Source organism: Antechinus flavipes, chromosome 6 (genome assembly GCF_016432865.1).
Source record: "Antechinus flavipes isolate AdamAnt ecotype Samford, QLD, Australia chromosome 6, AdamAnt_v2, whole genome shotgun sequence".
NCBI classification, from domain to species: Eukaryota; Metazoa; Chordata; class Mammalia; order Dasyuromorphia; family Dasyuridae; genus Antechinus; species Antechinus flavipes.
The window spans coordinates 98,093,708-98,120,406 of NC_067403.1; the positions used below are offsets into that span (position 1 = coordinate 98,093,708).

The 26,699-nt window shown below is 32.5% G+C and overlaps 1 protein-coding gene across 2 annotated transcripts in view; it reads right to left on the bottom strand.

Moving 5' to 3' along the window:
* Positions 1 to 26,699, bottom strand: part of SPOCK3 (SPARC (osteonectin), cwcv and kazal like domains proteoglycan 3) — a 693,273-nt gene that overhangs the window by 19,012 nt on the left and 647,562 nt on the right. For both annotated transcript variants that reach the window (XM_051965576.1, XM_051965575.1), the window contains exon 8: positions 6,073 to 6,294. In XM_051965576.1, coding sequence (XP_051821536.1) covers positions 6,073 to 6,294 — 222 coding nt within the window. The remainder of the gene's footprint in view (positions 1 to 6,072; positions 6,295 to 26,699) is intronic.

Here is a 26,699-nt window from a genome sequence, read left to right on the forward strand (position 1 = left end):
TCTTTTCTTTTACTAGGACATACAACTTAATAAATAATAATCATAGCTAATGATATATTTTAAGTTTTGGAAAGCATATTACATGTTTGTGAATTTTATACTCATAAGAAACATGGTAGGGAAATGCTAATTTCCCTATTTCCTTCATTTTACAAATGAAAAACTGAAGTAGAGAGATTAAATGACTTACATTTTCTAAGGACAAATAGCTAATTAGTTTTGAGGCAGGATTCTAACTCTGGCTTGAATTTAAGCCCAGCAATAATACTATACCAACTAGTACTTTTAAACCTTATATCTAAATCCTATGGATATGATTTAATATCTTCATAGGAATTAGAGGTAAAAGGGACTTAAGACAATATCTAGTCATTATGTATTATTTAATAGGATGTTGAAAATCAGAAAGGTTAAAATACTTTTCTTAGCAATATGTTGATCAAGATCAGAGTTCATTTGGAAGCTAGTTCTTACTCCAAATTCTCTATGCCATATGCTTCTCTTCCTAATGAGTACTTTGATCATTAGAATTACAAATTAAGAAACCAGATAAAGATACAAGTTTAACACTAATTTTTTTTAATTAAGATGTGAAATGCAGGTCTACTGGATGTTATTTATTGATTTTACAGAAAACACTGGCATCTCTATATGATATAGAGGTGGATTTTGTTTTTTTTCCTTTTTTAAAGCAAATAATGTAGAAAATATATTAAACTCTTCTGTACATTACAGGAAAAAGTACTTGGACTTCATTTGCATAGGGTTATGAGTTAATACCAAATAATGACCAGATAAATTAATTACCCGCTACTACAACAAATAGATACTTTTTCTGCATCATAGAGTCATACAAAATTGCACCAAACACTGACTCATCCATATTTATACTGTCAGTATCTTAAGAAGAACTTGAAATAATGTCTTTCTAGACTTGAAGTCAATTCTCTATCTGCTGAGCAAGCCTAAATCTCCACATCCCTTATCTAGGGGGCAATAAACTTATTAAATTGATATAGTAAATAAACAAAAGCAACATATTTTCTCCTACTGACTAAATATACATTTTCAAAACCTCAATTCTAGTTCTCTTTGTCTTTCTTGATCAAGGGAAAATAATTATTGCTGCTCTGTCATTTTCTGCTGATTTAAACCTTCATGATCCTGTTGGCATTTTTCTTTGCAAATATACTGTAATGGTTTGCCATTTCCTTCTCCTGCTTTTTGCAGATGAGAAAATTGATGTGAACAAGTATAAGTGACTTTTTCAGGGTCACACAACTCGTAAGTAGATGAACTCAAATTTGAATATAGGAAGAAGAGTCTTCTGGACTCCAGATACTGTACATTATCCACTAAGCCACCTACCTTCTCCAAGAGAAAAGAAATTACAAAAAAGAAATTATGGTATATAATGTATCTGACTGTCCAGTCATATTTTTCATACTAATCCATTATCTTTCATCTGAAAGCCAAAGAATTTATTGCATTGTTGGCTATGGCATAAGATGACCATTAGAAATTTAGAGATTCTTCTCCTTTTTATTATTATTTAACCCATTGTCAATAAGTTATCCAAAGGTGGACATACCATGATCTCATCTTTGCTTTGCAATTGGTTGGAATATATCTGCCTCACAATTATGAAATTCTAAACTGAGCCAAGAAGTTTAACAATATTAAAGAAAAATATAATTGCCAAGGAAAAACCCTAGTGCTTCATGCCAAATTCGTTAATATCTTTTAGATGCTTAGATCATAATTTTGAGAGTTTTCCCCTTCCATGTTAAAGAAAAAAAAAACTTTTGTTTCATCTCTAAGATCAAGGAATGTTCTTTACATTGAGAAACTTGAATTGGTTTTGAACTAAAAGTCATTACTCAAACCTTTTATTGTCCCTCTGGGACTACTTTGACTATTGAGCAACACTGTCTTTCCCCAAACATTATCTACAGTCAATAAACTTATGGCTGGGGAGATTCTGAACCTTGACTTACAGTACAGCCATTTCTTAACATTCATGATTTTGGTTATTTGTGAGTCAGCCATCAATAATTAAATGGGGATATTAAAAATTTGCAGCATATTGGGGAAAATTGTGGATGAGGAACATGTAAAAGAAACTAAAAGTATATGTCATAAATATCGTATATTGTTCATATATATTATCATTTACTACAATACATATACATACGGAAATTTATTATAAACAATTGATTTTTACCAAAAGTTTCAGTACATTTAAGAACGTATAGACATATATTCTCATTGGGAATTTATCTCGTTTGTCCCTCTACTATCCAGAATGACTCATGTGACTATTTTCCCATAGTGATCATTGTATCCTACATTTTTTTAGTATCTTGTAATAGAGAGAAATGAGTGAAACAGTTTTCACTTCACCCCAGAGGCTACTAAGACTGCATAATATGTGAAATGGTCATCTCTCTCCCACAGAAAATGCAACTTTTAAAAAATCATGGGTCTTGTGTATTGTTCTACTTATTTTGACTCGTATTTATTTTGTCTCTTAAACAAATATGATCAGAATTTTAAAAAAGGGGTTATAGAGATAATTTGGGGACTTTTGTGTCTAAACACTGTAAACAATGACTGCATTTGACTCTGCAATACTACTTTTTGTTAGTAGTATCTTTTCTTAGCTCTTAACTGTGCACTTCCAATTCTTTGCCTGTTCCTCCCATATTGGCATTGGAAAACCTGGATTCAAATCCCACTCTGGCACTTACTATCTATGTGACAATTATTCCCTATTAGCCTCAGTCTTCTCATCTGCAAAATCAAAATAATAATATCTAGGACACTTACTACCATGGGTTTGCTAGAAGGTTAAAATGAGATAGTGTACATAAACATTTTACAAACTTCAACTATATAAATCATCTATCATATATGATTATATTGTGAATTCTGAATCTAATCCAAGAATGTCTTCTAGAGTCCAATAAAATTTCTTAAAAATTCAATGGAATAACTTTTTTCCAGGGCCAGAGATTACAAAAATACTTGTATGAAAATCATTGATATCACTAATAACTTCATATTAATTAAATGATACCCCTCCTTAGTCATTAGGGGTTCCATATGTAGAATATTCAGCAGTGCCCTCATATTAGTTTTGAATATATATATATATATATATATATATATACACATATATACATATATATGTGTGTGTATATATATATATATATATATATATACACACACACACACACACACAAACTCATTTATGTATAATATGCATGCTACTGATATTTCTACGCTCTTCTCTTAGACTAGTAAGCAAAGAAGCAAATACCAAAGTTGAACCACTGTTTTAATTATTTTCTCTCTTCTCTGAAAATTTACCTATACATTAATACATTGGTCTTAATGACTCAAACAATGAATTTGTAATGGTCAAACATCAAATTCACTGATGATATTTGACTCGTGCAAGACTAGATTTGTACCTCAGATTAGATAATTAGAAATTTACATTGAGCCAGGTCACTTAGAAAAAATTCACTAGTTTGTAGATGGGAATTAAACTCATGAATGGTTTAGTGACCTAGCCAGGCTAACACAAATGAGAAGTGGCAGAGGCAGTATTTGAACGCAAATCCTTGACCTTCAACTCTAACCTAAACACAATTTGAAACCATTTTAAATTTGTTAATATGGACCCTCCAACTTTACATAAAAATGCAGTCGACTAGAAAATGTAATCCTTTATGGAGTGAGTGGATAAGAATGAGAATTATTTTTTTATGAGGTGACAAATTTTTAAAAATTGGCTTGTCATTTATAAATTGTATGAATACTCCATTTTAAAATAAATACTTAATAAAAAGGAGCTTCTGTGGAAATGAGAAGGTGATGAGGGGCTTACTCAATTATCTTAAAATGTCTTTTATAACTTTGTCTAGTAGATGAAAGCAAGGAATATAATGAGTCAAATTTTCCCAGACATTTTAGGAGGGGCATAAACTTTTTCAGTCCATTGGAGTATCATTAAAATAATGTCTTCATGCATAGATCGTCTGGACAAGGTAATATTAATGTGATTAATAAAGTACTTAACATACATAAAGCAGATAAAGAAGATATTGCAAAACACATAATTTTTTCTTTATGAATCTTTGGTCAGTATAACCAAAGTAGCTATGCAGTGTTGAAATGTCATGAAGAACATCTTTATCTATTTGTACAGATCAAGGATTTAGACATGTCAACATTGTAAAATACACAAAATTTTAAAATATTAATGGTGACCATAAATATAAGGACCACAAATCATTTTTATGGTACCTGTGCTTGGTTTTGACATTCTTTTCAATATTGTCTGTCAATAGTACTCACTGAAATAATCCTGTAGCTGGATAGAGTTATAAAATTACTCCTCCCAAAAGACATCTGGAAAATAAATCCACTGCAGTGGGCTGTCTGTATGATTAAAGGGATTTTACTAATGTAAATCGCCTCTCTAAACTTCACTGAAGCACTATTGATCCCTTTATGTACAATCATTGGTTCACTAATCATTATGCCATTATTAGCATTGTATGGAAGAGAGATGATCATGTTAGATTGTAATATATTTAAATGACTTATACAATTTATTGGTTTTCTTTGGTTTGACATGAATTTGAGTAGTACTAACAGTGTGCTGTTTGGATGTGTCATTAGGCAAGAAATATGCATGATATAAAAGCACAAGAATCATAGTAGGATTATCATATAAGGTTTTTTTTTTTGAACGCTTTGGTAGGATATTTGATATACATTCAGAGAATAAACTAGTTGGTTTCCTATGATGCAATTAGAAAACTTGATATCTTCCTCTATCTCAGCATCAATCTCAGTGACCAGTATTTTTTAATTTAAATCTGTAATGAACTTTTTCAAACAGTTACCAATCAGTCCACAGTTAATTTTTAAATACTTAAAAAGTACCAGGAGAAGGGGACTTCAGAAGATAAAACTGAAACAAGTACATTTTCTTATCTTTCTATTTGTATTTGTTAAACCATAGGTACATAAGGAATGCTTTTGCTTGATTGAAACAGTTTCTGCCCTCAAGATTGTATTTTATTGGATATTACAACATGATGGAATATAAGTAGATACAGATTGTATAAAAAAATGAAGACATACAATTTCGAGAAGTGGTGCACTAAAATTTGATATAATTAGAAAAGGTACTACATAAGATGTGGTACTCTGAGTTTTAGAAGAGGGAAGAAATCCTTGTTAGTTCATAGCTTCTCTCTATGTGGATAGGTAGGCATAAAACTAGATAGTTAACTTATATTCTATCTGATATTGCCCTAAAAATCTCTTTGCCACCAGTGGGGACTAATAGATGTCCAGTTTCTGCCCCACAACGCTAAAATAAGGATTTAACATATGCCTATTGAAATGAATGAAGTTGACTTATTGGGTATGTGTGTGCACACGCATTTATTAATGTGGCTGGTGTGAAGCATGAACACAATTCCCTCCCTACTGTACTGAGCCCATTTCTTTCCTAAGCATAAATATATTTGCTGTTGCTACATATTCCACTAACCCCCTTCCCACTCCTATAAAAAGCAAATTATCATAGAAATATTAGAAACAGCCAAGTCATTTTAAAGCCAATGAACACAGATAACTTTATGGAGAATGCTGTGGTTCATTCAACTCATTTAATAGGATCACAAAGTAGAATATTAAAACTCCATAATAGATACATAGAAATTTTTATATCTATATGTAAATATACACATATGTGTAACTATATACATATGTGTAAGTATATACATATAAATATATATATGTGGAAAGCCTAATGAAATAAATAAATATAAAATATTAATTCTTACTTTACATCTTATTTAGCATTTTGTATATCTCTTGCAAACTTATCTTCTCTTGTACAGTTGTTTATGACTATTTTCAATATAAGTCAAAGGCCAATTGTCACTGTAACTTATGGCACACTGTAATCTTTGTTGTGCCATGAAGCAGGTGAAAATGTAGATGAGTACCAAACATTTGTACCTGAAAGTGATGCTTATCTCTTACCTTGCTGTCTCTGGAAGCAATAGCACCACTCATTATTTGATATCAGACTGTCTTTGTATGTGTCACAAGAATTGAAGAATGCTTTGGTGCATTGTTCATTCTTATCTAGGTAAATGCTGCTGAGCTCTGACTGGTCCAGTAGGAGATCATAGTTTGTATCAAGTCGATTAAACATCCAACCAAGGGAGTCCTTGCAAATGGGCAAAATGCTGGTATCAAATCCTGGGAAGGAAAGAGACAAAGTGATCAAAGGAAACTGTGAGATATAGTTAGCAATAGCCAATTAATTAAACTACTATGGTTCAACCAGACAATTAAAACAGCTTTTCAATAATAGCACACGATCGAATCTAGCTCTTTCTGACTCCAATGCCACATGACAGTCCTCATGACTCAGGGAGACTGAATTATACATGCATATACAAATAAGAACAAAAACATAGATCCACACATTTGTATATGTGTGTGTTTATGTGTGTATGTATGTGTATATATATATATATATATATATATATATATATATATATATATGTATATACATATACATACACACACACATATATATATGCATATATGTGTATATATATATATGTGTGTGTGTATATATATATACATATATGTGTATATGTATATATATGTGTGTGTGTGTGTGTGTGTGTGTGTGTGTGTGTATACCATATCATCTCTCTTATGCACACATATAAAATGAGAGGTGGTATGAAATGCTGCTAAAATGTGAAGAAAAGATGAATTCAAGGTATGCCTAATGAAACATACTAGTTGTGTGACCATGGATAATTCACTTCATCATAATATATATACCCATATATTCTTACATAGATATAGATATTTTGTATAAACCATGTTTTTCCCCCCAATAAAAGTTTTATTCACACTTCTTTGACTTTGAATTTTAAAATTTTTGTTTTATTTTTACTCTATGGAATACAACATATGTCATCTTAGAAATATAATATATTTTTTTATTTGTGCTAACTCCTCATGGTCCACTATATGAGTTTCTGAGAAAATGAGTAGTCTGTAAAAAGTAAAAGCAGATTCATGACAATATTGTCTATTATATTACATATATCCCTTCTCCCCAGAGATAGAATTATTTACAGTATGTTACTTTTTTTTCAAAATCTATTGCCTTTTCCAAATTTTTACCACTGCAAAGTGTTCCACATACTATATCCCACTTGGGGATTAGGCAATAACAATGAGAGTCCACCTAGGTGTACAATTGATTTTTTAAAAAATGTTTCTCTGACAGTGTCACTTGCCTAGAGAAGCTATTTCCTTCAGAACAAAACATAAATGCCTCTGGCATCTACCCTCCATAACTAGGCTCTACCTTATATTTCAGGATTTACCTGACATGACTCCCTCTCTCATAAAAGTTCATATTCCAACAAATAATTTTCCTTCCCAATAAACAACATCCCATAAATTACCTCCATATCTTTGTAGAACCTAATTCCTTATGTTGAGAACTCTTCTCTCCTTGTCATAGTCTCATAGATTCCCTATTTTCCTTTAAAGAAAATTCAGGATCACTTTCTATAAAAAGTCCTTCTTGATTTCAGCAGAAACCTGCTCTCTCTTTCTTCCTGAAATTACTTGAAATGCATTCTTCATATATTTTATATATGATTATCTATGTTTATATAGCCTCCCCCAGGAAACTTCTTGAAAACAAGAAATATTTTATTTTTCTCGTATTAGTATGCTTTTTTTAGCACTGGCATTACCAAAAATTTGTAAACTTCAATTTAATTAAAGTGATTATAAGTAGAAAAATAGTGAATGAGTATTAAATGTTATTTGCTAAAGTTGTAGAAACATATATTTTGAATACATCAACATCTCCTGTTTTTTTTTTTCTTGTGCTCTTACACAGCAGTTGTTTATTCTGCCTAGATTACCTGCATAATTGCCTAAGCTCTCCATTTTTCTTTCCTTATGTAGAAATAAACAGAGTAGGTGAGCTGCAGTAAGTAGATCAATATATGTTTCATTTGGATAACTCAAAAAAAACCAAATATATTCAAGATTGTTAAATATCTCATTTTCCAATCATTGAAAACTCATTCATTAAACAACAATATACACTATAATGAAATGAGTTATGGAGAGAAGATTGATGTTTATCCTTTTGGACTTTCAACACAAGTAAAACCTAGATTTTTGAAAGTTACTGAATTGGGGATAATTATCATGGAAATGCTCTCTTGAGTGGCTAATATTCCAAGTGAGTTATTTAAAAGTGAATGCCTACTTTTCAGTGAACTATAATAAATAATGGCCTACATCCTCAAAATGTGTCAACAAAAATATGAAATATGAAATTGAAAAATAGAATTGAATTCTCAATGTGAATTTTACTTAGAGGTAGCCTCAGTTTCCCTTTTAGTAGTAATAGAAATTCATAAGAAAGAAATACATACACATACACATACACATACACTCAGAAAAAAAAAGTGGGGGAAAGACACCTGAAAGAGTACCAGATATCAATAGCCTTAACCATCAAAGAACCTTTATATGCAAAATTTACATGCAAAAATACACAAAGTTTTAGGTGAAGTACCAGAAAAATCAGGAAAGGACATATGGGAAAAGCTAATGATCTGGGTTTTGAAGGAAACTCAAGATTGTAAGATGAAGAGTTCATTCGGGGGCCTAGGGAAGAATCTGAGCAATGACACAGAAAAAGAAGGTTGCTAATCATGTATAAAGAAGAGCAAAAAAGACCAGTTCATTTGTAGAATGAACTACATGACTAAAAAGAAAGATTGGGGATACAGTAATAATCGTTAGATACACAAAGACTTATTACATCAATCTTGATCCCATCTGCAAAGTAATGAGATAAAATAAAATTAAATAATTACATAACTGTTAATGGGGACAGAGTATTAAGTCTATCAAATTGAAATTTTAATTTATCTGTAATTGCTGACATATCACAACATTTACAAATGAGCAATTAGATGGGAGAAGTATTGCAAAAGACGTCATCAGAGAAAAACCCTATCTCAGATATGTACTAGCTTAATGATCCTAGACAACTCATTTAAACTCTTTATGCTAAAATGAAAGAATTGAACACAATAGTTTCTCAGGATCCTTCCAGTTTTATATTTGGAAACTATGATAATACTAACTGAGGTATTTATTAGAGGATGTATGCAGTATTAGTGGGAGCACTAGTGGTGGAGAGAGGAGACATTTCACATTTTGATTCAGACTCTTTATTTAGATGAGTGGCTTTTGGGAAGTCACTTCAGTTGTATGATTCTTGGTATACTCAAATATAAAAGAAAGATACTAATGTCTACATGGGGAGGCATCGCATCATGACTTATTGGATTAAAAAAGCAATAAGAGTCAACAAGACCTGAATTCAGATATTACCTCCTATACTGTTAGCTATATAATCATGGGCCAGTTTCTATTTCGCATTGTTCCTTGCAACTCTAAAAGCATAAGTAAGTTACCAGTCTGCATCACTGAAGGGATTTCCATGCTCTATATACATATGTGTACAAGTATACATATGTCATATAATGACAGAGAGAATATGTACATGTATATAAAATACATATACACATAGAATTTTGTGTAAAATAGTATTTATGTATGTTTATGTATATATGTATATTTATATATGTGTATATATGTATATATATATATACACACACACACACACACACACAAATACACACGTGTGGGTATTTATGTGCATATGGCAGTTAGGTGGCACAATGGTCTAGAATCAGTAAAATATGAATTAAAATATGGCTTCTGATATTTATTAGCTATGTGACCCTGGGCAGTCATTTACCTGCTTACCTCAATTCTCTCATATGTAAAATGAGCTGGAAAAGGAAATGGCAAACCACTACAGTATCTTTGCCAAGAAAACTCTAAATGGGGTAAGAAAGATTTGGACATGATTGAAATGACTGAACAACTTATGTATATATGTAATGTACATGTGTTATACTACCTAGATAACTAGACAACTGTTGTAACAAAGTACTTTATAAATTTTATATATTTTTATATATTATGTTATATATTATTACCTTTTATTTACAAAATAATATATTTATATTATATTATATTATCTATTTCTTTTTAATATTCTGTTTTTCTCTTAATCCATATTATATTGTAAGATCTCTAAGAAGAGAAGCCCTAATATCTGTAGCCACATACTCCTGAGAATATTCATCTACTTTCATCATTTTAATAAGTGCTTAATCATGTTTTGTAATAAACAAGTTGAGATAAAGAAGTTGCAAAGGATTTAAGTACAGACGCATCTATATTTACAACTGTTGGTCCTAAAGCCACAAAGATGTGCTTCCTATTTATGCAAATAATTCTACCTTTAATTCTTAAATATGGAACAAGAGAACAAAAGCAAGATTAATGATATTGTAACATTTATTCAATAGAAATGAAAATTAGGAATAATCCAACGATAATAGTATACTCATAAACCTGGGCCAGACTCCCAACAATGCACACGATGTTTTCAGGGGTGGGTAAGTCATGAAAGTAAAGAAACCCATGCAAGAGCCATTCATAATGCTAACCTGAGATAGTAAATGTCTCTGTGTGAAAATAGCCTGAAAAGACAAGATAGAACCTGCCAAATATAAGAATTTGTATTTGATTCTAGTAAATAATAGAAGGCTATGAGTTTATTGAGCAGAACAGTGAAGTGGTCAGACCTGCTATTTAGGATCATCACTTTGACAGTTGAATGTAGGATACACTGGAAAACAGAGAGAATAGAAGCTATGAAAATAATTAAGAGACTATTGAAATAGTCTGGGTCAGAGTTGCTGAGTACTTAAAATACAGGGTGATGGCTATGAGAAATGTTGTGAAGGTAAAATTGACAGTATTAGGCAACTGATTGTATATGTGGATGGAAAGAGATTGAAAAGTTAAAAGTGATTCCACAATTCCAAAACTTTTCAGAACAACAGGAAGTTTGAAGAGGTGATTTCAGGGGAAAAGAGCATGAGTTTGGTTTTGGGTATTTGCGGTTTAAAGCACCTATGAGAGGTCAAGGTAGAAACAGGCAAACAATTAGTAATGTGAGACTGGAGCTCAAAAGAAAGAATAGTGATTGGGTATTTAGATCTAAAAATCATCTAATTTAGAGATAATAATTTAATTCAAACTGTGTTTTTATATCTTGTTATATACTGTATTCTGGCACTGAACCCTAATAACATTCCTCTAAGTGCTAACTGGGGGTGCTTGGTGACACGGTGGATAGAGCATTGAACTTGGACGTAGGAAAACTCATTTTTCACAAGTTCAAATCCAGACTAAAGAAACTTAGTTTCTATGTGACCATGAACAAATAATTTTACTTACTCTGCCTCAGTTTCTCTTCTATTAAAAAAATAAGCTTGGGAACAAAATCAAAACTCCAGTATCTTTTCCAAGAAAAACCCAAATGGCATCACAAGTTGGACACAAGTAAAATGACTGATAAACAACCAACCTCTGACTGTGCAGTAAGTTATTTGACCCTTTTAGTCTTTACTAAGTAAGTTATTTTTCCCTATTTCTTTTTGTTCTTGACTTTTTACTTCTACTTAGCATACTTTTGTTTTGACCAATTGGTAAATGTTTAACTTTGGGACTTTGATGGAAAGAAATGGATCACTTGATGTAGGACATTTGGAAATGAGCGCAGTTTTGTATGTCTCATTCCCTATGAGGCATTTTGGAGAAGTTGAGATTTAACCTGAATATTGAGATCAATGAAGCTATGATAGAGAAACGTAGAGAGCTTACAGTAAGTCAGACCATAGACATAAAGTTGGGAAGACAGACTGTTGTGTGCATTAAGCAAATGATCAGTGTAGCTGGATTGTACAGTACATGGAGGAGAATAAAGTATCAAGGGATCAAGTTGTAAAGTGATTAAAATGTCAAACAGAAAAATATATATTTGATCCTATAGGTAATAAGCAAAAGCATGGAGCATAATATCAGTCTTTGGCACCTCCACTTTTAGGGTGCACATGCTTCTTTCTCGAAGTAGCAAGAAGTCAAGAACTTTCCTTTTCTATCTAGAAGGCCTGATTCCCAAATACAGAACTCAGGGTTACTCCTAAGGCAACCCCCAAGACTGAAGCTGCCCAGTAACTCTTGTTTTTTTCTGACCAAAGAACCAAATTTTGGGATTATAAGGCCTAAGAAATCAAGAGCTCTCCTCCTTGGAAGAGAAGCTTAACGAGTTTTACGATCATTGTCCAGGAACAAACACACATTTTGCTTCTGGTAGGTACTTCTAAAAGCATGTATGATGTTATCCTAGATAGTGCTATTTTCCTCTTTGGAAATTTTCAGTCTTGATAATTATCTTCTCAATTTGAGTGGGAAAGTATGCTATTCGCTTTTGTTCCAAAGCACCAATATCAATCCCTTAGGTGAAAGTGTGTGTGTGTGTGTGTGTGTGTGTGTGTGTGTGTGTGTGTGTATGGCTCCTCTTTTCTCCCCCTATTACACTTTAGGAGGAGAATAAAAGGGAATAAGTGAAAAGAGATAAGGCAAAAACAACAGTCTTTTAAGTTTCTTATTTTAGGTTTTTAAAGATAGATTATCACTGAGGGATAGTTCATTTGACCAGATTCATTCTCCTAAAAGTTCCAGTTACCTAATGAATTTAGGAGCAATCCCAATTCCTAGAAATTACCAGAAATTGTCTTTGTCCACTTAACCAAGTGCCATTGGATTACACTGTGAAAAATATAGGGTCATACGTTATAGGGAATATATAGGCTAATAAATTAATCAGAGAAACTACCATGATCAATTCTTCAGATTATTCATATGCATTTTTCATTGATTTCTGTGGATTCTCAAAAACTCAATAGTATCCAACAATTCCAAACCTATGTACTGAGGATCAATTTTTTAAAAAATCCACTGCTTATAAGTAATACTTATAAAAAAATTATAAAAAAAATGGGGAGTTAGAAAGGTAAAACTAGTTTAAGATGATGTTTTATGTTCCAGTTCCCAGATATACTTATGATACAAGTTTTATGTCCCTTCTATGGCCTCTCAGTGACTGCATGACCATGTACTCTAAATTCTACTTGATTTTTTTTTTTTTTGGTCACATTCAAATTTCAGCACAAGTGGTCCCTAGACACTGATACATGTAAAATCTCTAATGTGTTACATGTTCTTGGAGATTTGAAATTGTCTTGCCTAGAAGATTTAGTTGTATTTTTGCTAGAGGTTACTCTGTCCTGAGGGAAGAAAGCCATTATTTAGTAAATGTCAGCCTCTTTTCTTGAAGAAAAGCAATTAAGAAAAAAAATCAAGAGAAGGTTGAAAAAAATTGAATCCAATTATTGTCTCATACAATTAGTAATGCCTTATTTGCACTTAGATTTATGAGAAAATATATATTTTAAAATATTGAACATTTATTTCATTTTCTCCTTCCTATTCTTCTACCTACTGAAAGGACAAAGGAAAGGAAGGAAGGAAGGCTCTTTGCATCACATAAGTATAGTCAGGTCAAATCAAATTCCTACATTTATTAATATCCATAAATACATTTCTCATTCTGTATATAAATCCATCAGCTCTATATCATAAAGTAAGCAACCTTCTTTGCCAGTCTTTCTGGAATTGTGGTTAATTATTTCATTGATCAGAATTCTTAGGTGTTTTAGATTATGTGGTTCAAAGGAACCAATTGGCTTACATGACAGTACTACTGTCATTCTATTTGCATTGGTTTTCACTTGAGAGGCCAAATGATATGATGAAATTAAGAGCTGAATTTAGTTAAGATTACCAGGATACAGGTCCTGTCTTTGACATTCATGAGCAAGTCATGTAACAAAATGAGGATAATAGGCCTGTAAGAATTACTTTACAGGATTGTTAATTGGATTAAATAAGATAATATATAAAATGTGTCCTAAGAATTCCCTTTTTGTTGTTTATCATTTAAATATACACATTATGTGTCCATTGCACTTAACATAAACATTTTTCCATTATTCCAAGAGCCCATCTTCCCATAATGTCCAAATTTTTTTCCCTATGTCCAAATTGTTCTTCAGTAAACAAGTGGTTCTTTTTAAAATTCTAAAATTGAGGGAAACTGAGTAAAACAATTAGCATGAAAATAGGGAGAGGAGATTTGACTATTTTTCATGGCAATAGCCCAGTCTTGATGTTTCTTTCAAAGTGAAAAGTAATGAAATATAATACCAAGAAGGAAAAAAAATACTTACAAAATATTTCAGATAAAGTAATTGCATAACTTTGGTCCTAATTTCCTTTGAATCAGCATCACTCTTGTCACTATCATTTTATAATAGTAGAAGGATGATACCTAGGCTAAAGTTATCTGACTAGGCATTGCTAGTCAAGTGGTCAGCCCCTTCTCCCCTTTGTCTGATAATCTCTGATGAGGAAGAAACTACTGCCTCTCAAAGAAACCCATTTCAATCAATCACAAATTTATGAAATGCTTACTCAGTGTCAAGTACTATCCTAAATTCTAGGGATACAAAGACATTAGCAAAGGAATCTTAGTCCACAAAGAGCTTACATTATACTAAGGAAAGAAACACACTCTCTCTCTCTCTCTCTCTCTCTCTCTCTCTCTCTCTCTCTCTCTCTCTCTCACCTTGTATTTCTTATTTCCTATTCACTCAAACTCATCAACAAGGTGAGTTGTCAAATACTTCCATATTAAAATAAAATGTATGAGAATATGCCTAAATATCATGTTTTCTATGAGAATAACCTTCACTCCACACAAAAGGAAATCTTTCTACTCCCCATCATTTTGAAAAGCAAATATTTCAATTCTTACTCAAAAAAGGAGAAAAAAAAACATTTCAGTTCTCTACCCTCCTCATTAGAAAATTTTTAGTTCTTCAAATTTTCATTTTCATTTCAATCCTGCCTGGCTTGATTTCTCTTCATTACCTTCTTCCTGATTTCACAAAAGTTATATTGAATCTTTTGAACTTATCTCTCAGAATCCAGTGTAAACCAGTCAACAGACATTTGAATATTTACTGGGTGTCAGGCACTATACTAATCACTGGGAATATAGAGAAAAAGAAAGATCAATCCTTGTTCCCATTGAGCTTTTATTCCAAATGCTAAGATATGTACAATATGCAGAAAGAAGAGGCTTGCCAGATTAGAGGCTTTTCCCTTCCCTTCTCTAGCACATATTCTAAGAAGGAATGTTCCCTTCTTTCCTGAGGTTGGTTCTCATCCTTTCCATTTTACCAATCATATATAAAATTTATATATATTATATATAATATGTACATAAACACACACACACACACACACACACACATATATATATATACACACACATAACATCCACATAAAAAAACTGCTTTTATTTTGAAATTTCTTTCACAGGCACATAAAGTAAGAGTTGGAAGAGACCTTAGAAGTCAATAATTTTAACCTCATTTTCTAGAAGGAGAAAATGACATCCAGAGAGTCTGAAAGACTTCCCAGATCATGCAGGTATTAAGTGGCTTTGACTTCATGCTACGTTCTTTTTTACTATTCTCTTATCATGTGTCCTCTGGCTGTAGTGGAGGTCCAAACAAAGCAGTAATGTTACTACTAAATCATGTCTGATTTTGCTCTGTGCCTTAAATTCATTATTTATTTTTCCTCTATCTGGGTAGTATATACCCATGACAATATTAATTTTGCTTCTCTTTCCACTGATCTGTATTTAAATGTTTTGCACAACATTTTCCCTTCTGGTTCTTATATGTTTTCTTCATCCTTAATGTAAAATGCCACTTGTTATCCCCTATTTTTATTTACCACATTTCTTTTTACTCCAATGTATTCCATTAGCACCATGATCTAGTCAAGAAACACATCTCACTACATCTAATATCTGTTATTCAATTTACTGATAAAAAGGAAGTCATATTTGCTTCATGACAGCATTAAGAGATGTCATTTGTTTATCAGTCTCAAGTCTATATACATTTTCAGAAACAGAGGTACAATGAAAACAACCCCTCTTTCTAGCTGCTTCCTCATGGCAGACAAACCGCATACTACTCATGTCCCAGTCTTCCATCTTTGAAACATCCTAATCATTTCTTGACATTCAAATCACATAGGAAAACACTATATTCATTATTTCACTTGCTCAGGTTAAGTAAGACCTGTTAAATTTTTACAGTCAAAGGTTCTGATAAAGGCCTCATTTCCAAAATATATAGAGAATTGACTCTAATTTATAAAAAAATCAAGCCATTCTCCAATTGATAAATGGTCAAAGGATATGAACAGACAATTTTCAGATGATGAAATTGGAACTATTTCCATTTATGTGAAAGAGTGTTCCAAATCACTATTGATAAGAGAAATGCAAATTAAGACAACTCTGAAATACCACTACACACCTGTCAGACTGGCTAGAATGACAGGGAAAGATAATGCGGAATGTTGGAGGGGAAGTGGGAAAACAGGGACACTAATACATTGTTGGTGGAATTGTGAATACATCCAGCCATTGTGGAGAGCAATTTGGAACTATGCTCAAAAAGTTATCAAACTGTGCATACCCTTTGATCCAGCAGGCTACTACTGGGCTTATACCCCAAAGAGATACTAAAGAAGGGAAAGGGGCCTGTATGTGCCAAAATGTTTGTGGCAGCCCTGTTTGTAGTGGCTAGAAACTGGAAATTGAATAGATTCCCATCACTTGAAGAATGGTTGAGTAAATTGTGGTATATGAATATCATGGAATATTAATGTTGTATAAGAAATGACCAGCAGGATGAATACAGAGCGACTTGGCGAGACTTACATGAATTGATGCTAAGTGAAATGAGCAGAACCAGGAGATCATTATATACCTCAACAACGATACTGTATGAGGATGTATTCTAATGGGAGTGGATTTCTTCGACAAAGAGAGGATCTAACTCAGTTTCAATTGATCAAGGATGGACAGAAGCAGCTATACCCAAAGAAAGAACGCTGGGAAATGAATGTAAAATGTTTGCATTTTTGTTTTTTTCCCCAGGTTATTTTTGCCTTCTGAATCCAATTCTCCCTGTGCACCAAGAGAACTGTTCGGTTCTGCACACATATATTGTATCTAAAATATACTGTTACATATTTAATATGTATAGGACTGCTTGCCATCTCAGGGAGGGGGTGGAGGGAGGCAGGGAAAAAATAGGAACAGAAATTAATGCAAAGGATAATGTTGTAAAAAAATTACCCAGGCATGGGTTCTGTCAATAAATTTATAATTAAAAAAAAAAAAGTAAGACCTGTTAATCAGGCACTGTTACACTCAGAGGAGGAACATTTGAGATCTTTTATCTTATCATACCATTTCTAGCATAATATGATTTTGTATCTCTAGATGAAACATCAGGATTACTTAGCCCAAACTTCTTCCTTTATAGATTATTGAGGAGTTGAGATAGCTGGACAACCCAGGCCTCTTGATTCACAAAGCCAAAACAATTTCCATTCGATTTCACAGCCAATAAAACCATTATTTTTACTGTTACCTTGGAATAACAAAGGAAGATATTTATATTGCTGAGTATAAAATGAATAATCTTTTTAAAATAAAAGTATAATTTCTAGTTACAAAAGCAATACCGTGATGCTAATATGCATATTTAAACTTTATAAATGAAGGAAAATTACTGATACAATGGTACTATCTTTCAAAAGAAAGAAAACCAGATGTCTTAATAATAAGGTTAAATAGACAATGATTTGGATCTTTCCTTTTGTGGATTGGAAGAAGTGAAGAATTATAATTGTCGACTGAATTTAGGAATTATGCCTTTAAAAGAGCAAATTCTCTGCTATACCTAGAAGGTTCTTAATTGTATTAGAAGGGAACATTGTTATTAAGCAGTAGGATATCACATTCAATCTTCTTCTCTGCAGGAAGACAGCATGTCACAAAGCATACAGTATCTCGGTGAGATATTAGAATATATTTGTTTACCCTAGGGGCTTGAGCAATTCTGCCAATTACTTTACAAGAAAATGGTGACTGTCTGAAGATAGCATTTGAGGAATTAAAAAAAAGAAGTACAGCTGAGCTATTCTATCTTTAGCTTAATCAGAAACTGTTGCAAATAATTCTGGAATCCCAGGAGCTTTTTTAGATGAAGAAAGATTAGAACAATACCCCCTCCAATGAAAATCTTACTACTCTAATAATACATGTCGATCATTGCTGTACTCAGAAATTCTTTTAAATGCTAATGTTACATTGCAACTATGTTAACTAAATGAACAGAATGTTTCTGTTCTTTCAATCACAAGTTGAAAGCTTTAGATTAAAATAGTAGAAAACAAATCAAAGGTATAGTTATAACTTGCATGATTTGCCAATCAATTTCTGGCAAATAACTATGATTTGTAAGTTTTGCTCTATAAAAGCCTGGTTTGGCATTTTTGACATCTTGTATTTCACAACTGGTCATTTGTTACAATGAAATTCAATGGTGGCCCTCAAACCTAAAAAAGGAGGGGTCATGAAAGGTAACTTGTAGTTGAGGTTTCTTTAAATGATTGTTTCTCAAAATTAGAGTTGCAAGAGTATTATAGGGACAATTCACACACCAAGTAAATGTAAGCATTCTGGTCAGTAGGTCCCTTTTGACCTATTTTCTTTAGATCCATCATGTCCGTAGATCTAAGAAAAAAATAATCTCAAGTGAAAAAAAGTTAGCCAGGTCTGAGAATGGTGTGATCAGTTAAATGGGAAGATGCCTAGGGCTTGTCACACAGACATGGCATGGTATTTACAGGATCATCAAATTGGGTTTGCAATCAACTATAGGGATCAGCCATTGAATACACAAGAAGAATACACTTAGATTTTTGGAGTCTTCATACAATGCTACACAATCAATAGTCAGTTACATGTTTACTATTTACATCAGACAAATATAAAAAGGGCATAATAGATCATCAAAAAGTTAGCAATCTGTTATTACCCTTTGACCAGCACATTTTATGAAAAGATGCACTCTTCAATGATATCTTTTTCTTTACTTTTCCTTCACAAATCCCTTTATTTTGTTTTGAAAGCTTAGTGTATCCCCTCATGTGTAGAGATTCTCAGGATGCTTGAGAAAGAATTATTGTTGGTACAAATCCCTGTGTTGGGGAATTGATGGTTTTTAGAATGTGAGAGGCTGATATTTCACAGATGCATCACATTTGAGGCTACGAAAACATCAGAATGAAATGCAGCATATGATTTTAATAAACAACTAAATACTGATGTCTTTAAAGAATTCTGGACGTGTATTAATTCATCTGTGACATTACACAAGCAGAGACTTTTGAGGCTGCAAGGAGCCTAGGAGATTATCATTGCACAAATCATTAAAAAATAATATTTCCAGGGTGGATATCAGAATTTGGCCAACATAAGTTCTGATGAAATGTGAGGCATATGCTTCCACTAAGGAGTTCTATTAAAATGAAAGGAGAAAGTTATGAAAATCCAGTGTCACCTTAAAAATAAAACATTCCTCAGCAGATGAAGTTTATCTTACTGAGATGCAGTGCCCCAGACAAATAGAAACATTTATATACTTGTAAGATAAATGCATTATATAGTTAAGGTCAATAACTCAAGTCAACATACTTCAAAATACATCAATGTTCATACAATGCTAAAGAAAATACATAGAATAGCATAATAATGCTTCATATGGCTGGTGTCCTTGAGGGAAAAAAACCAATATTTATTCTGAACAAATGTATATTCCAGACAACTGAAAACGTAGTTATCTAAAATGTGAAATGTCTCATAGTAAACATGATTGCAAAAATGCAATTTTCCAGATTTAGAACAGAGACAACATCAGAAGATCAGATTTGAAAGTAAAAGAAAGCCATCAAAACAGTCTCTTATTTCACACTTATAGAAAATGAAAGCTAATAGAAGTTAAATGGCTGACTGGGATTTCACAGCTAGTAAGTGACTGAGGCACGATTGGAACTCAGGTCTTTCTGATGATTCCAAGTTGAAAGCTCTGTACTAAATGTCTTTGTCTTCTGGGTTACTGAAGTAGGCATAACAATTAAAGTCTTTAATACTGGGAGACTTTCAGCAGCTACAGAGTTAGTGCTGACTAAGGTTGACTCATATACCTATGCTGGCCCAAACTAAGCTTAAAATTCTACATAATATTAGCAATTGACCTAAATGATCTCTATATGATGTTGTTGTGGGTAGGGTTTCTATCTGGCACTCAATCTTATCACTTCACTAGTCTAAGTAGGGTAACTGAATTAAAGATCGAGGTTCTTCTGATTTTCACACTTCTAATGAGGCAGCAGATTCCATCTGGCAAAACTGGATTGGAGAGGGGGACAGCTATTAGACTGTAACTATTATTCTTCAATGACTTGTAGGGAGGCAATGGAAATACAAAGTGACCTAGATAGTAAATTTGTCCAGAGAGCTTAAATTATAAAACAAATTGCTGAAGAAAAATGACTTTATGTCTACTGTAACTGAACAATCCAGTTGCATTTTCTATATTGCATAAACAGCATGTCATAATGGAAAGAATATTGGAAGTATAGGCAGAGAACCTCTACTTACTGGATGACCTTGTGTTTCAGAGCCTTGATTCATAAAAGAGCAGATGAATTGATTTCTAAGATCCATTCCAGTTCTAAATAATATGTTTTAAATTCCTGGACTGACTTATCAACAATTTACTTTTCTTTATGCAAAGAGACACGTTTATAGAATTTTGAAATTTATTTTGTTAGCTATTTTCTGACTTTTGAAACAACATAACAAACTATGTGTAAATCTTATGCGTTTATGCAAGTGATCCTCCATAAACCCCTTTCAATTTCTCAAAGTTTTTAGCTCCTTCTCTTTCGTAATATATATATATATATAATATATATATATATATTATATATATATATATATATATATATATATATATATATATAACAAACTATGTATAAATCTTATGCCTTTATGCAAGTGATCCTCCATAAATCCCTTTCAATTTCTCAAAGTTTTTAGCTCCTTCTCTTTGTAATACATACATACATATATAATCAGATTACTTAAAAAAAATATTCTGACTTTACTCTTATATATCCATGCTGTATTACTTGGAACACTGTTCCTTGAGAGTGGGCTCCATGTCATTTTTAGCTTTGTATTTGTAATGCCTTAAACCATGTCTTGTATTGTACATAATGTTTGTCAAATGGAATTAATATTTTCTTTTTAAAATTTTTATTAAAGCCTTTTATTTACAAAACATATGCATGGGTAATTTTTTTACAATGATGCTTGCAAAACCATTTGTTTCAAATTTTTCCCTCCTTCCCTCCATCTCATCCCTTAGATGGCAGATAATCTAATACATATTAAATATCTTAAAATCTATGTTAAATCTAATATATGTATACATATGTATACAGTTACCTTAATGCACATGAAAAATGAGAATGAAAACAAAATACAAGCAAAGAACAACAGCAAGAGTGAAAATGCTATGCTGAGTGTGGTCCACACTCAGTTCCCACAGTCCTGACTCTGGATGTAGATGGTTCTCTCCATCACTGAACCAGTGACACTGTTTTGAATCATCTCATTGTTGAAGAGAGCCACATCCATCAAAAATGATCACTGTATAATCTCATTGTTGCAGTATATAATGATCCCCTGGTTCTGCTCATTTCACTTAGCATCAGTTCATGTAAGTCTCTCCAGGCCTCTCTGAAATCATCCTGCTGGTTGTTTCTTATACAACAATAATTAGAATTAATATTTTCTGAACCCTTAGCTATCTTAATTGATGAATTTTCTCGAATGTGTTATTCTAATATTAAAGCATTTACTACTGTATTTGTGTAACTGATGATCTTTCATTAAGATGATTAAAACAGAAATCACAGAAATAATGTTCAACGAATTTAACTAAATAGCAGGAAAAATATCACTGAGATATTTCAATTATCTTGTAAAGGAATAGTTTTGTGCAATTACAGTCACATCTGAAAAGACAGTCCCTCACTAGTATCTTCCTTTAAAGTTTCTTCATGGTATGGAAAGGATTCTGAGTTCTTTTAAATCTAATTTTTGTAAGGTCTTACCAGACAGAAAAAAGTTCCACATGCAAGATTAGCAAAAAGCTGTTTAATGACTGTAAAGACCAGTCTTGTTAAGTCCAAAGCCTTCTGTCATTAGACAGTCTAATACCAAATATTCCCTTACTATGACAAATGATGAGGACCTTTTAATATAATGTAGAAGGGATTCAATCTGAGAATGTGAATGGAGTACTTCCACAAACAAAATCTCAGATACATGAATGAGTTAATTTCTCTACCTTCCTTTTCTTTAAAAATTTCTCCCTCATATTTCCCTTCAATTTTGATTGAAAAACATGAACAAATATATTACTCACCCACAGCTGGTTTTTGCAGGTGCTGAGAAATTCAGGATGCCAGTTCCTATGCTAGAGACAATTCTAAATTTCCAGAAGTTTACTGTTCTAATACTATAAGAGCAGGTGGTAGATTTTTTTCCCTATTTTTCTTTTGCTTCTTCAATTGGAATAATGGAGGAAAAGAAATGGATATTCAGCAAGGTTACCAGGGTAGAGATTGGGCTGGGGGAAGGAAAGGAGAAAAAAAAAAGTCAGAGAGAAGAAAAATGGAATCTGAAGAGAAAAAGAGAGGACTCAGAAGAATCTTTTCATAGACTTGTTTTTATCTGAAAAATCTAATAGATTTGAGTGTCTCTTTCATGGATTAATTTTAAATCAACAATCATTTTTCAAATGCTGATTATGTGCCAGGCACAAAGAAAAGAAAAAAAAAAGGCTATCTCAAGAAATTTTTGTTCTACTGGAAGAAGCTACAAGATACACATAGGTAATTAATTACAAGGTAATATGGGGAAAGACTGGGTCACAGAAAAGAAAGGAATATCAAAGAAAACTTCACTAAAGTGCGCTCAGTCTTGAAGATTTTGAGATTTTGAGAAGCATGGATAAGGTTATAATGTAATCCTAGAATGTAAGACAGACTTTTCAAAGGTATGGAAGCAGGAGATGGAATGCACTGAGGGGTTTGGAAAAGAGGTTGATTGGAAGACAACATAAAGAGAAGCAATACAAAATAAGACAGGAAAGGTATTTTAGAGTCAGAATTGTGAAACTCTATAAATGTCAGTTTAAGGCAGCTTTATGAACAATGTTTTGGAGAGGCAGGGGTAGGAAGCGGGGATACCAAATATGAGTCTGTTATAAGAAGATTCAGCAATTAATTGGTAATGGTGGAGAGGGAAACAAAGGGTCAAAATAATTTTGAATTTGAGACCTCTGAGAGTATGAATTAGGGCAGATGAAAAATTGAAGGTCTAGAAACTTTAAATGCCTTTTCAAGAAATGCACATGTAGAAAATAGCCAACTGATAATTATAACTCATGTCCTTTTGTTCCAGTCCACAACATGCTACCTTCAAGGTTACAAATGTAATTGTCTAGCTATCAAGAGATGTCTTCAAGGGAAACCAGAGATAGGTAAAAGAGCAAAGGTTTAAGGGAAAAGATCATCAATCCATACTGCACATATTGAGTTTTGAAACATTCTGACACATAGTCATTGGTATTCAGCAGGCAATTAGGAATTATACATAAGTGAAAGAAATCAATGAGAAATGCTGTTCCTCCAAGAAGAAAATGATGTTGGTAGAAGGGCTTATTGAGACAAGTCTTTATATTCAATTGCTCCTTTGAAAGTCATCATGATATATGAGGATGTATTCTGATGGAAGTGGATTTCTTTGAAAAAAGAGATCTAACTCAGTTTCAATTGATCAAGGATGGACAGAAGCAGCTACACCCAAAGAAAGAACATGGGAAATGAAGGTAAACTGCTTGCATTTTTGTTTTTCTTCCTGGGTTATTTATACCTTCTGAATCCAATTTTCCCTGTGCAACAAAGAGAACTGCTCAGTTCTGCACACATATATTGTATCTAGGATATATTGTAACCTATTTAACATGTATAGGGCTGCTTGCCATCTGGGGGAGGGGGTAGAGAGAGGGAGGGGAAAAATCAGAACAGAAGTGAGTGCAATAGATAATGTAAAAAATTACCCTGGCATGGGTTCTGTCAATAAAAAATTATTTTAAAAAAGTCATCATGATAGAATGGCCAAATTGCCATTCACAAATTCAAAATAGTCTTGGTTCACCCATTTGTGACATCTATTGGCTCTAAGATCTTGGACTTCTCAGTGACAGATAACTTGTTAAAACTACAACTTTCAATTTACATTGGTGTCATAGGGAGTTTCCTCACTTGAAGTTCCTTGTACTAAAAGAATAAATGGTTTGGATAGATAAATATCAAAAATGTCATATATTGAAACTTTACCAAGATTAACATAAGAATTTTCCCCATATAGAAATTAATTTAAAATTGCACATCAGACTCCAAAGTGTAGACCAAATCATTTAAAGGAATAATTGACTAGGAAAAAAAAAAAAACCAAGAACAACAAGAACAACAAAAACAATCTAAATATGACAGTTTAACTCAAAGCCTAGTATCTCATACTCTAGATTTCTATAGATTAGATTTACATTTAAGGCTATTCCCAAGAATTATTCTCTGTGGCTCCTGTTATTCTCACCCACAGTTACTACTCAGGAATCTGACTTCTGATTCATGACTAGGTTATTATAGATGTGGATAAAAGGAACTTCTACTCCTGTACACATGTTTGAGGGAACAGTGTACTTAGGATCACAGAAAATAAGAAAACTATTTAAAGAATGCAGTTACCAGGGGAAAAGATGGGCATTCAATGAAATAGGTGAATTCCATTTATTTATGATTAAAAAATAAGAGCTAAAAAATTGATCTCCAAATATAGGACTCAAGAGAAGCATAAAATAAAAAGGTAAAAAAGAACTCTTGAGAACTGTATTTCTGTTGTGGGTATACATAAAAGTACATGTATAATTTGATTTACTGTTATGTATATATTTGAGTTTACTGTTTACTGTTATAAAAAGGAACTAGAGATGGAAAGAGGACTTTACCAGAAAAAGGGAAAAGTGAAGATAAAAAGAGAGAAATTACATCTCATGAAGAGGCATAGGAAACCTATTGTCTCTGAGGGAATTAAGGAAGGAGGATGGACATTGTGAGACTCTTACTCTCATCAGATTTGGCTCAAAGAGAAAATCTTAGACATATTTGGTTTACAGAGAAACTTCTTTCACCTTATTGGAAAGTGGGAGGGGAAAAGTAAAATAGGAAGGGGTAGGCTAAATAGAAGGAAATAAAGAAACAGTAGGGGAAAGATATAAAAAAGGAGGAGGGACTTAAAGGGGAGGGATTCTAAAGGGGGAGGGCTGCTTGAGGCAAGTGGTGACAATAAGTTAATTACAGGGATAGGGGAGAAAGGGAAAAGGAAAGAGAAAAGTATAATCTGGAGATAAGAAGATGGCAGGAAATACAGAATTAGTAGTTTTAATCATAAATCTGAATAGGGTGAATTCTCCCATAAAGCAGAGGTGGATAGCAGACTGGATTAAAAGCCAGATTTCTAAAATATGTTGTTTACCGGAAACACATTTAAAGCAGGGTGATATATACAGAGTAAAGGTAAAAGGCTGGAGCAGAATTTATTATGTTTTGGGTGAAGTAAAAACAAACAAACAAACAAAAAACAAACAAAAAAAGCAGGGGTAAACATTCCAATCTCAGGTCAAGCAAAAGCAAAAATTGAACTAATTAAAAAGATGAGGAAGGAAACGATATCTTGCTAAAGGGTACCATCAATAATGAAGCAATATCAGTACTAAACATATATGCACCAAGTGGCATAACATCTAAATTCCTAAAGAAGTTAAGAGAGATGTGAGAAGAAATAGACAATAAAACTGTAATAGTGGGAGATCTCAACCTTGCACTCTCCAACTAATTAAATAGGAAAGAGGTAAATAAAGAGGTTAAAGAGGTAAATAAAATAAAATACTAGAAAACTCATGTATGATAGATCTTTGGAGAAAACTGAATGGAGACAGAAAGGAGTATATTAGGACATAAAGACCTCAAAATCAAATGTAGAAAGGCAGAAATAGTAAATGCATTCTTTTCAAATCACAATGCAATAAAAACTACATTCAATGAATAGCCAGGGGAAAATAGACCAAAAAGTAATTGGAAACTAAATAATTTCATCCTAAAGAATGAATGGGTAAAACAGCAAATCATAGACACGATTAATTTCAACCAAGAAAATGACAATAATGAAACAAGACACCAAAATTTGTGGGATGCAGCAAAATGGTAATAAGGGGAAATTTTATATCTCTAGAGGATTACTTGTATAAAATAGAGAAAGAGAAGATCAAATAATTGGCTTGCAACTTAAAAAGCTAGAAAAAGAGCAAATTAAAAATCCCTAAATACTAAACTTAAAATTCTCAAAATAAAAGGTGAAAAAAACAACAAAATAGATAAACCTTGATAAATTTGATTAGAAAAAAGAAAGAAAAATC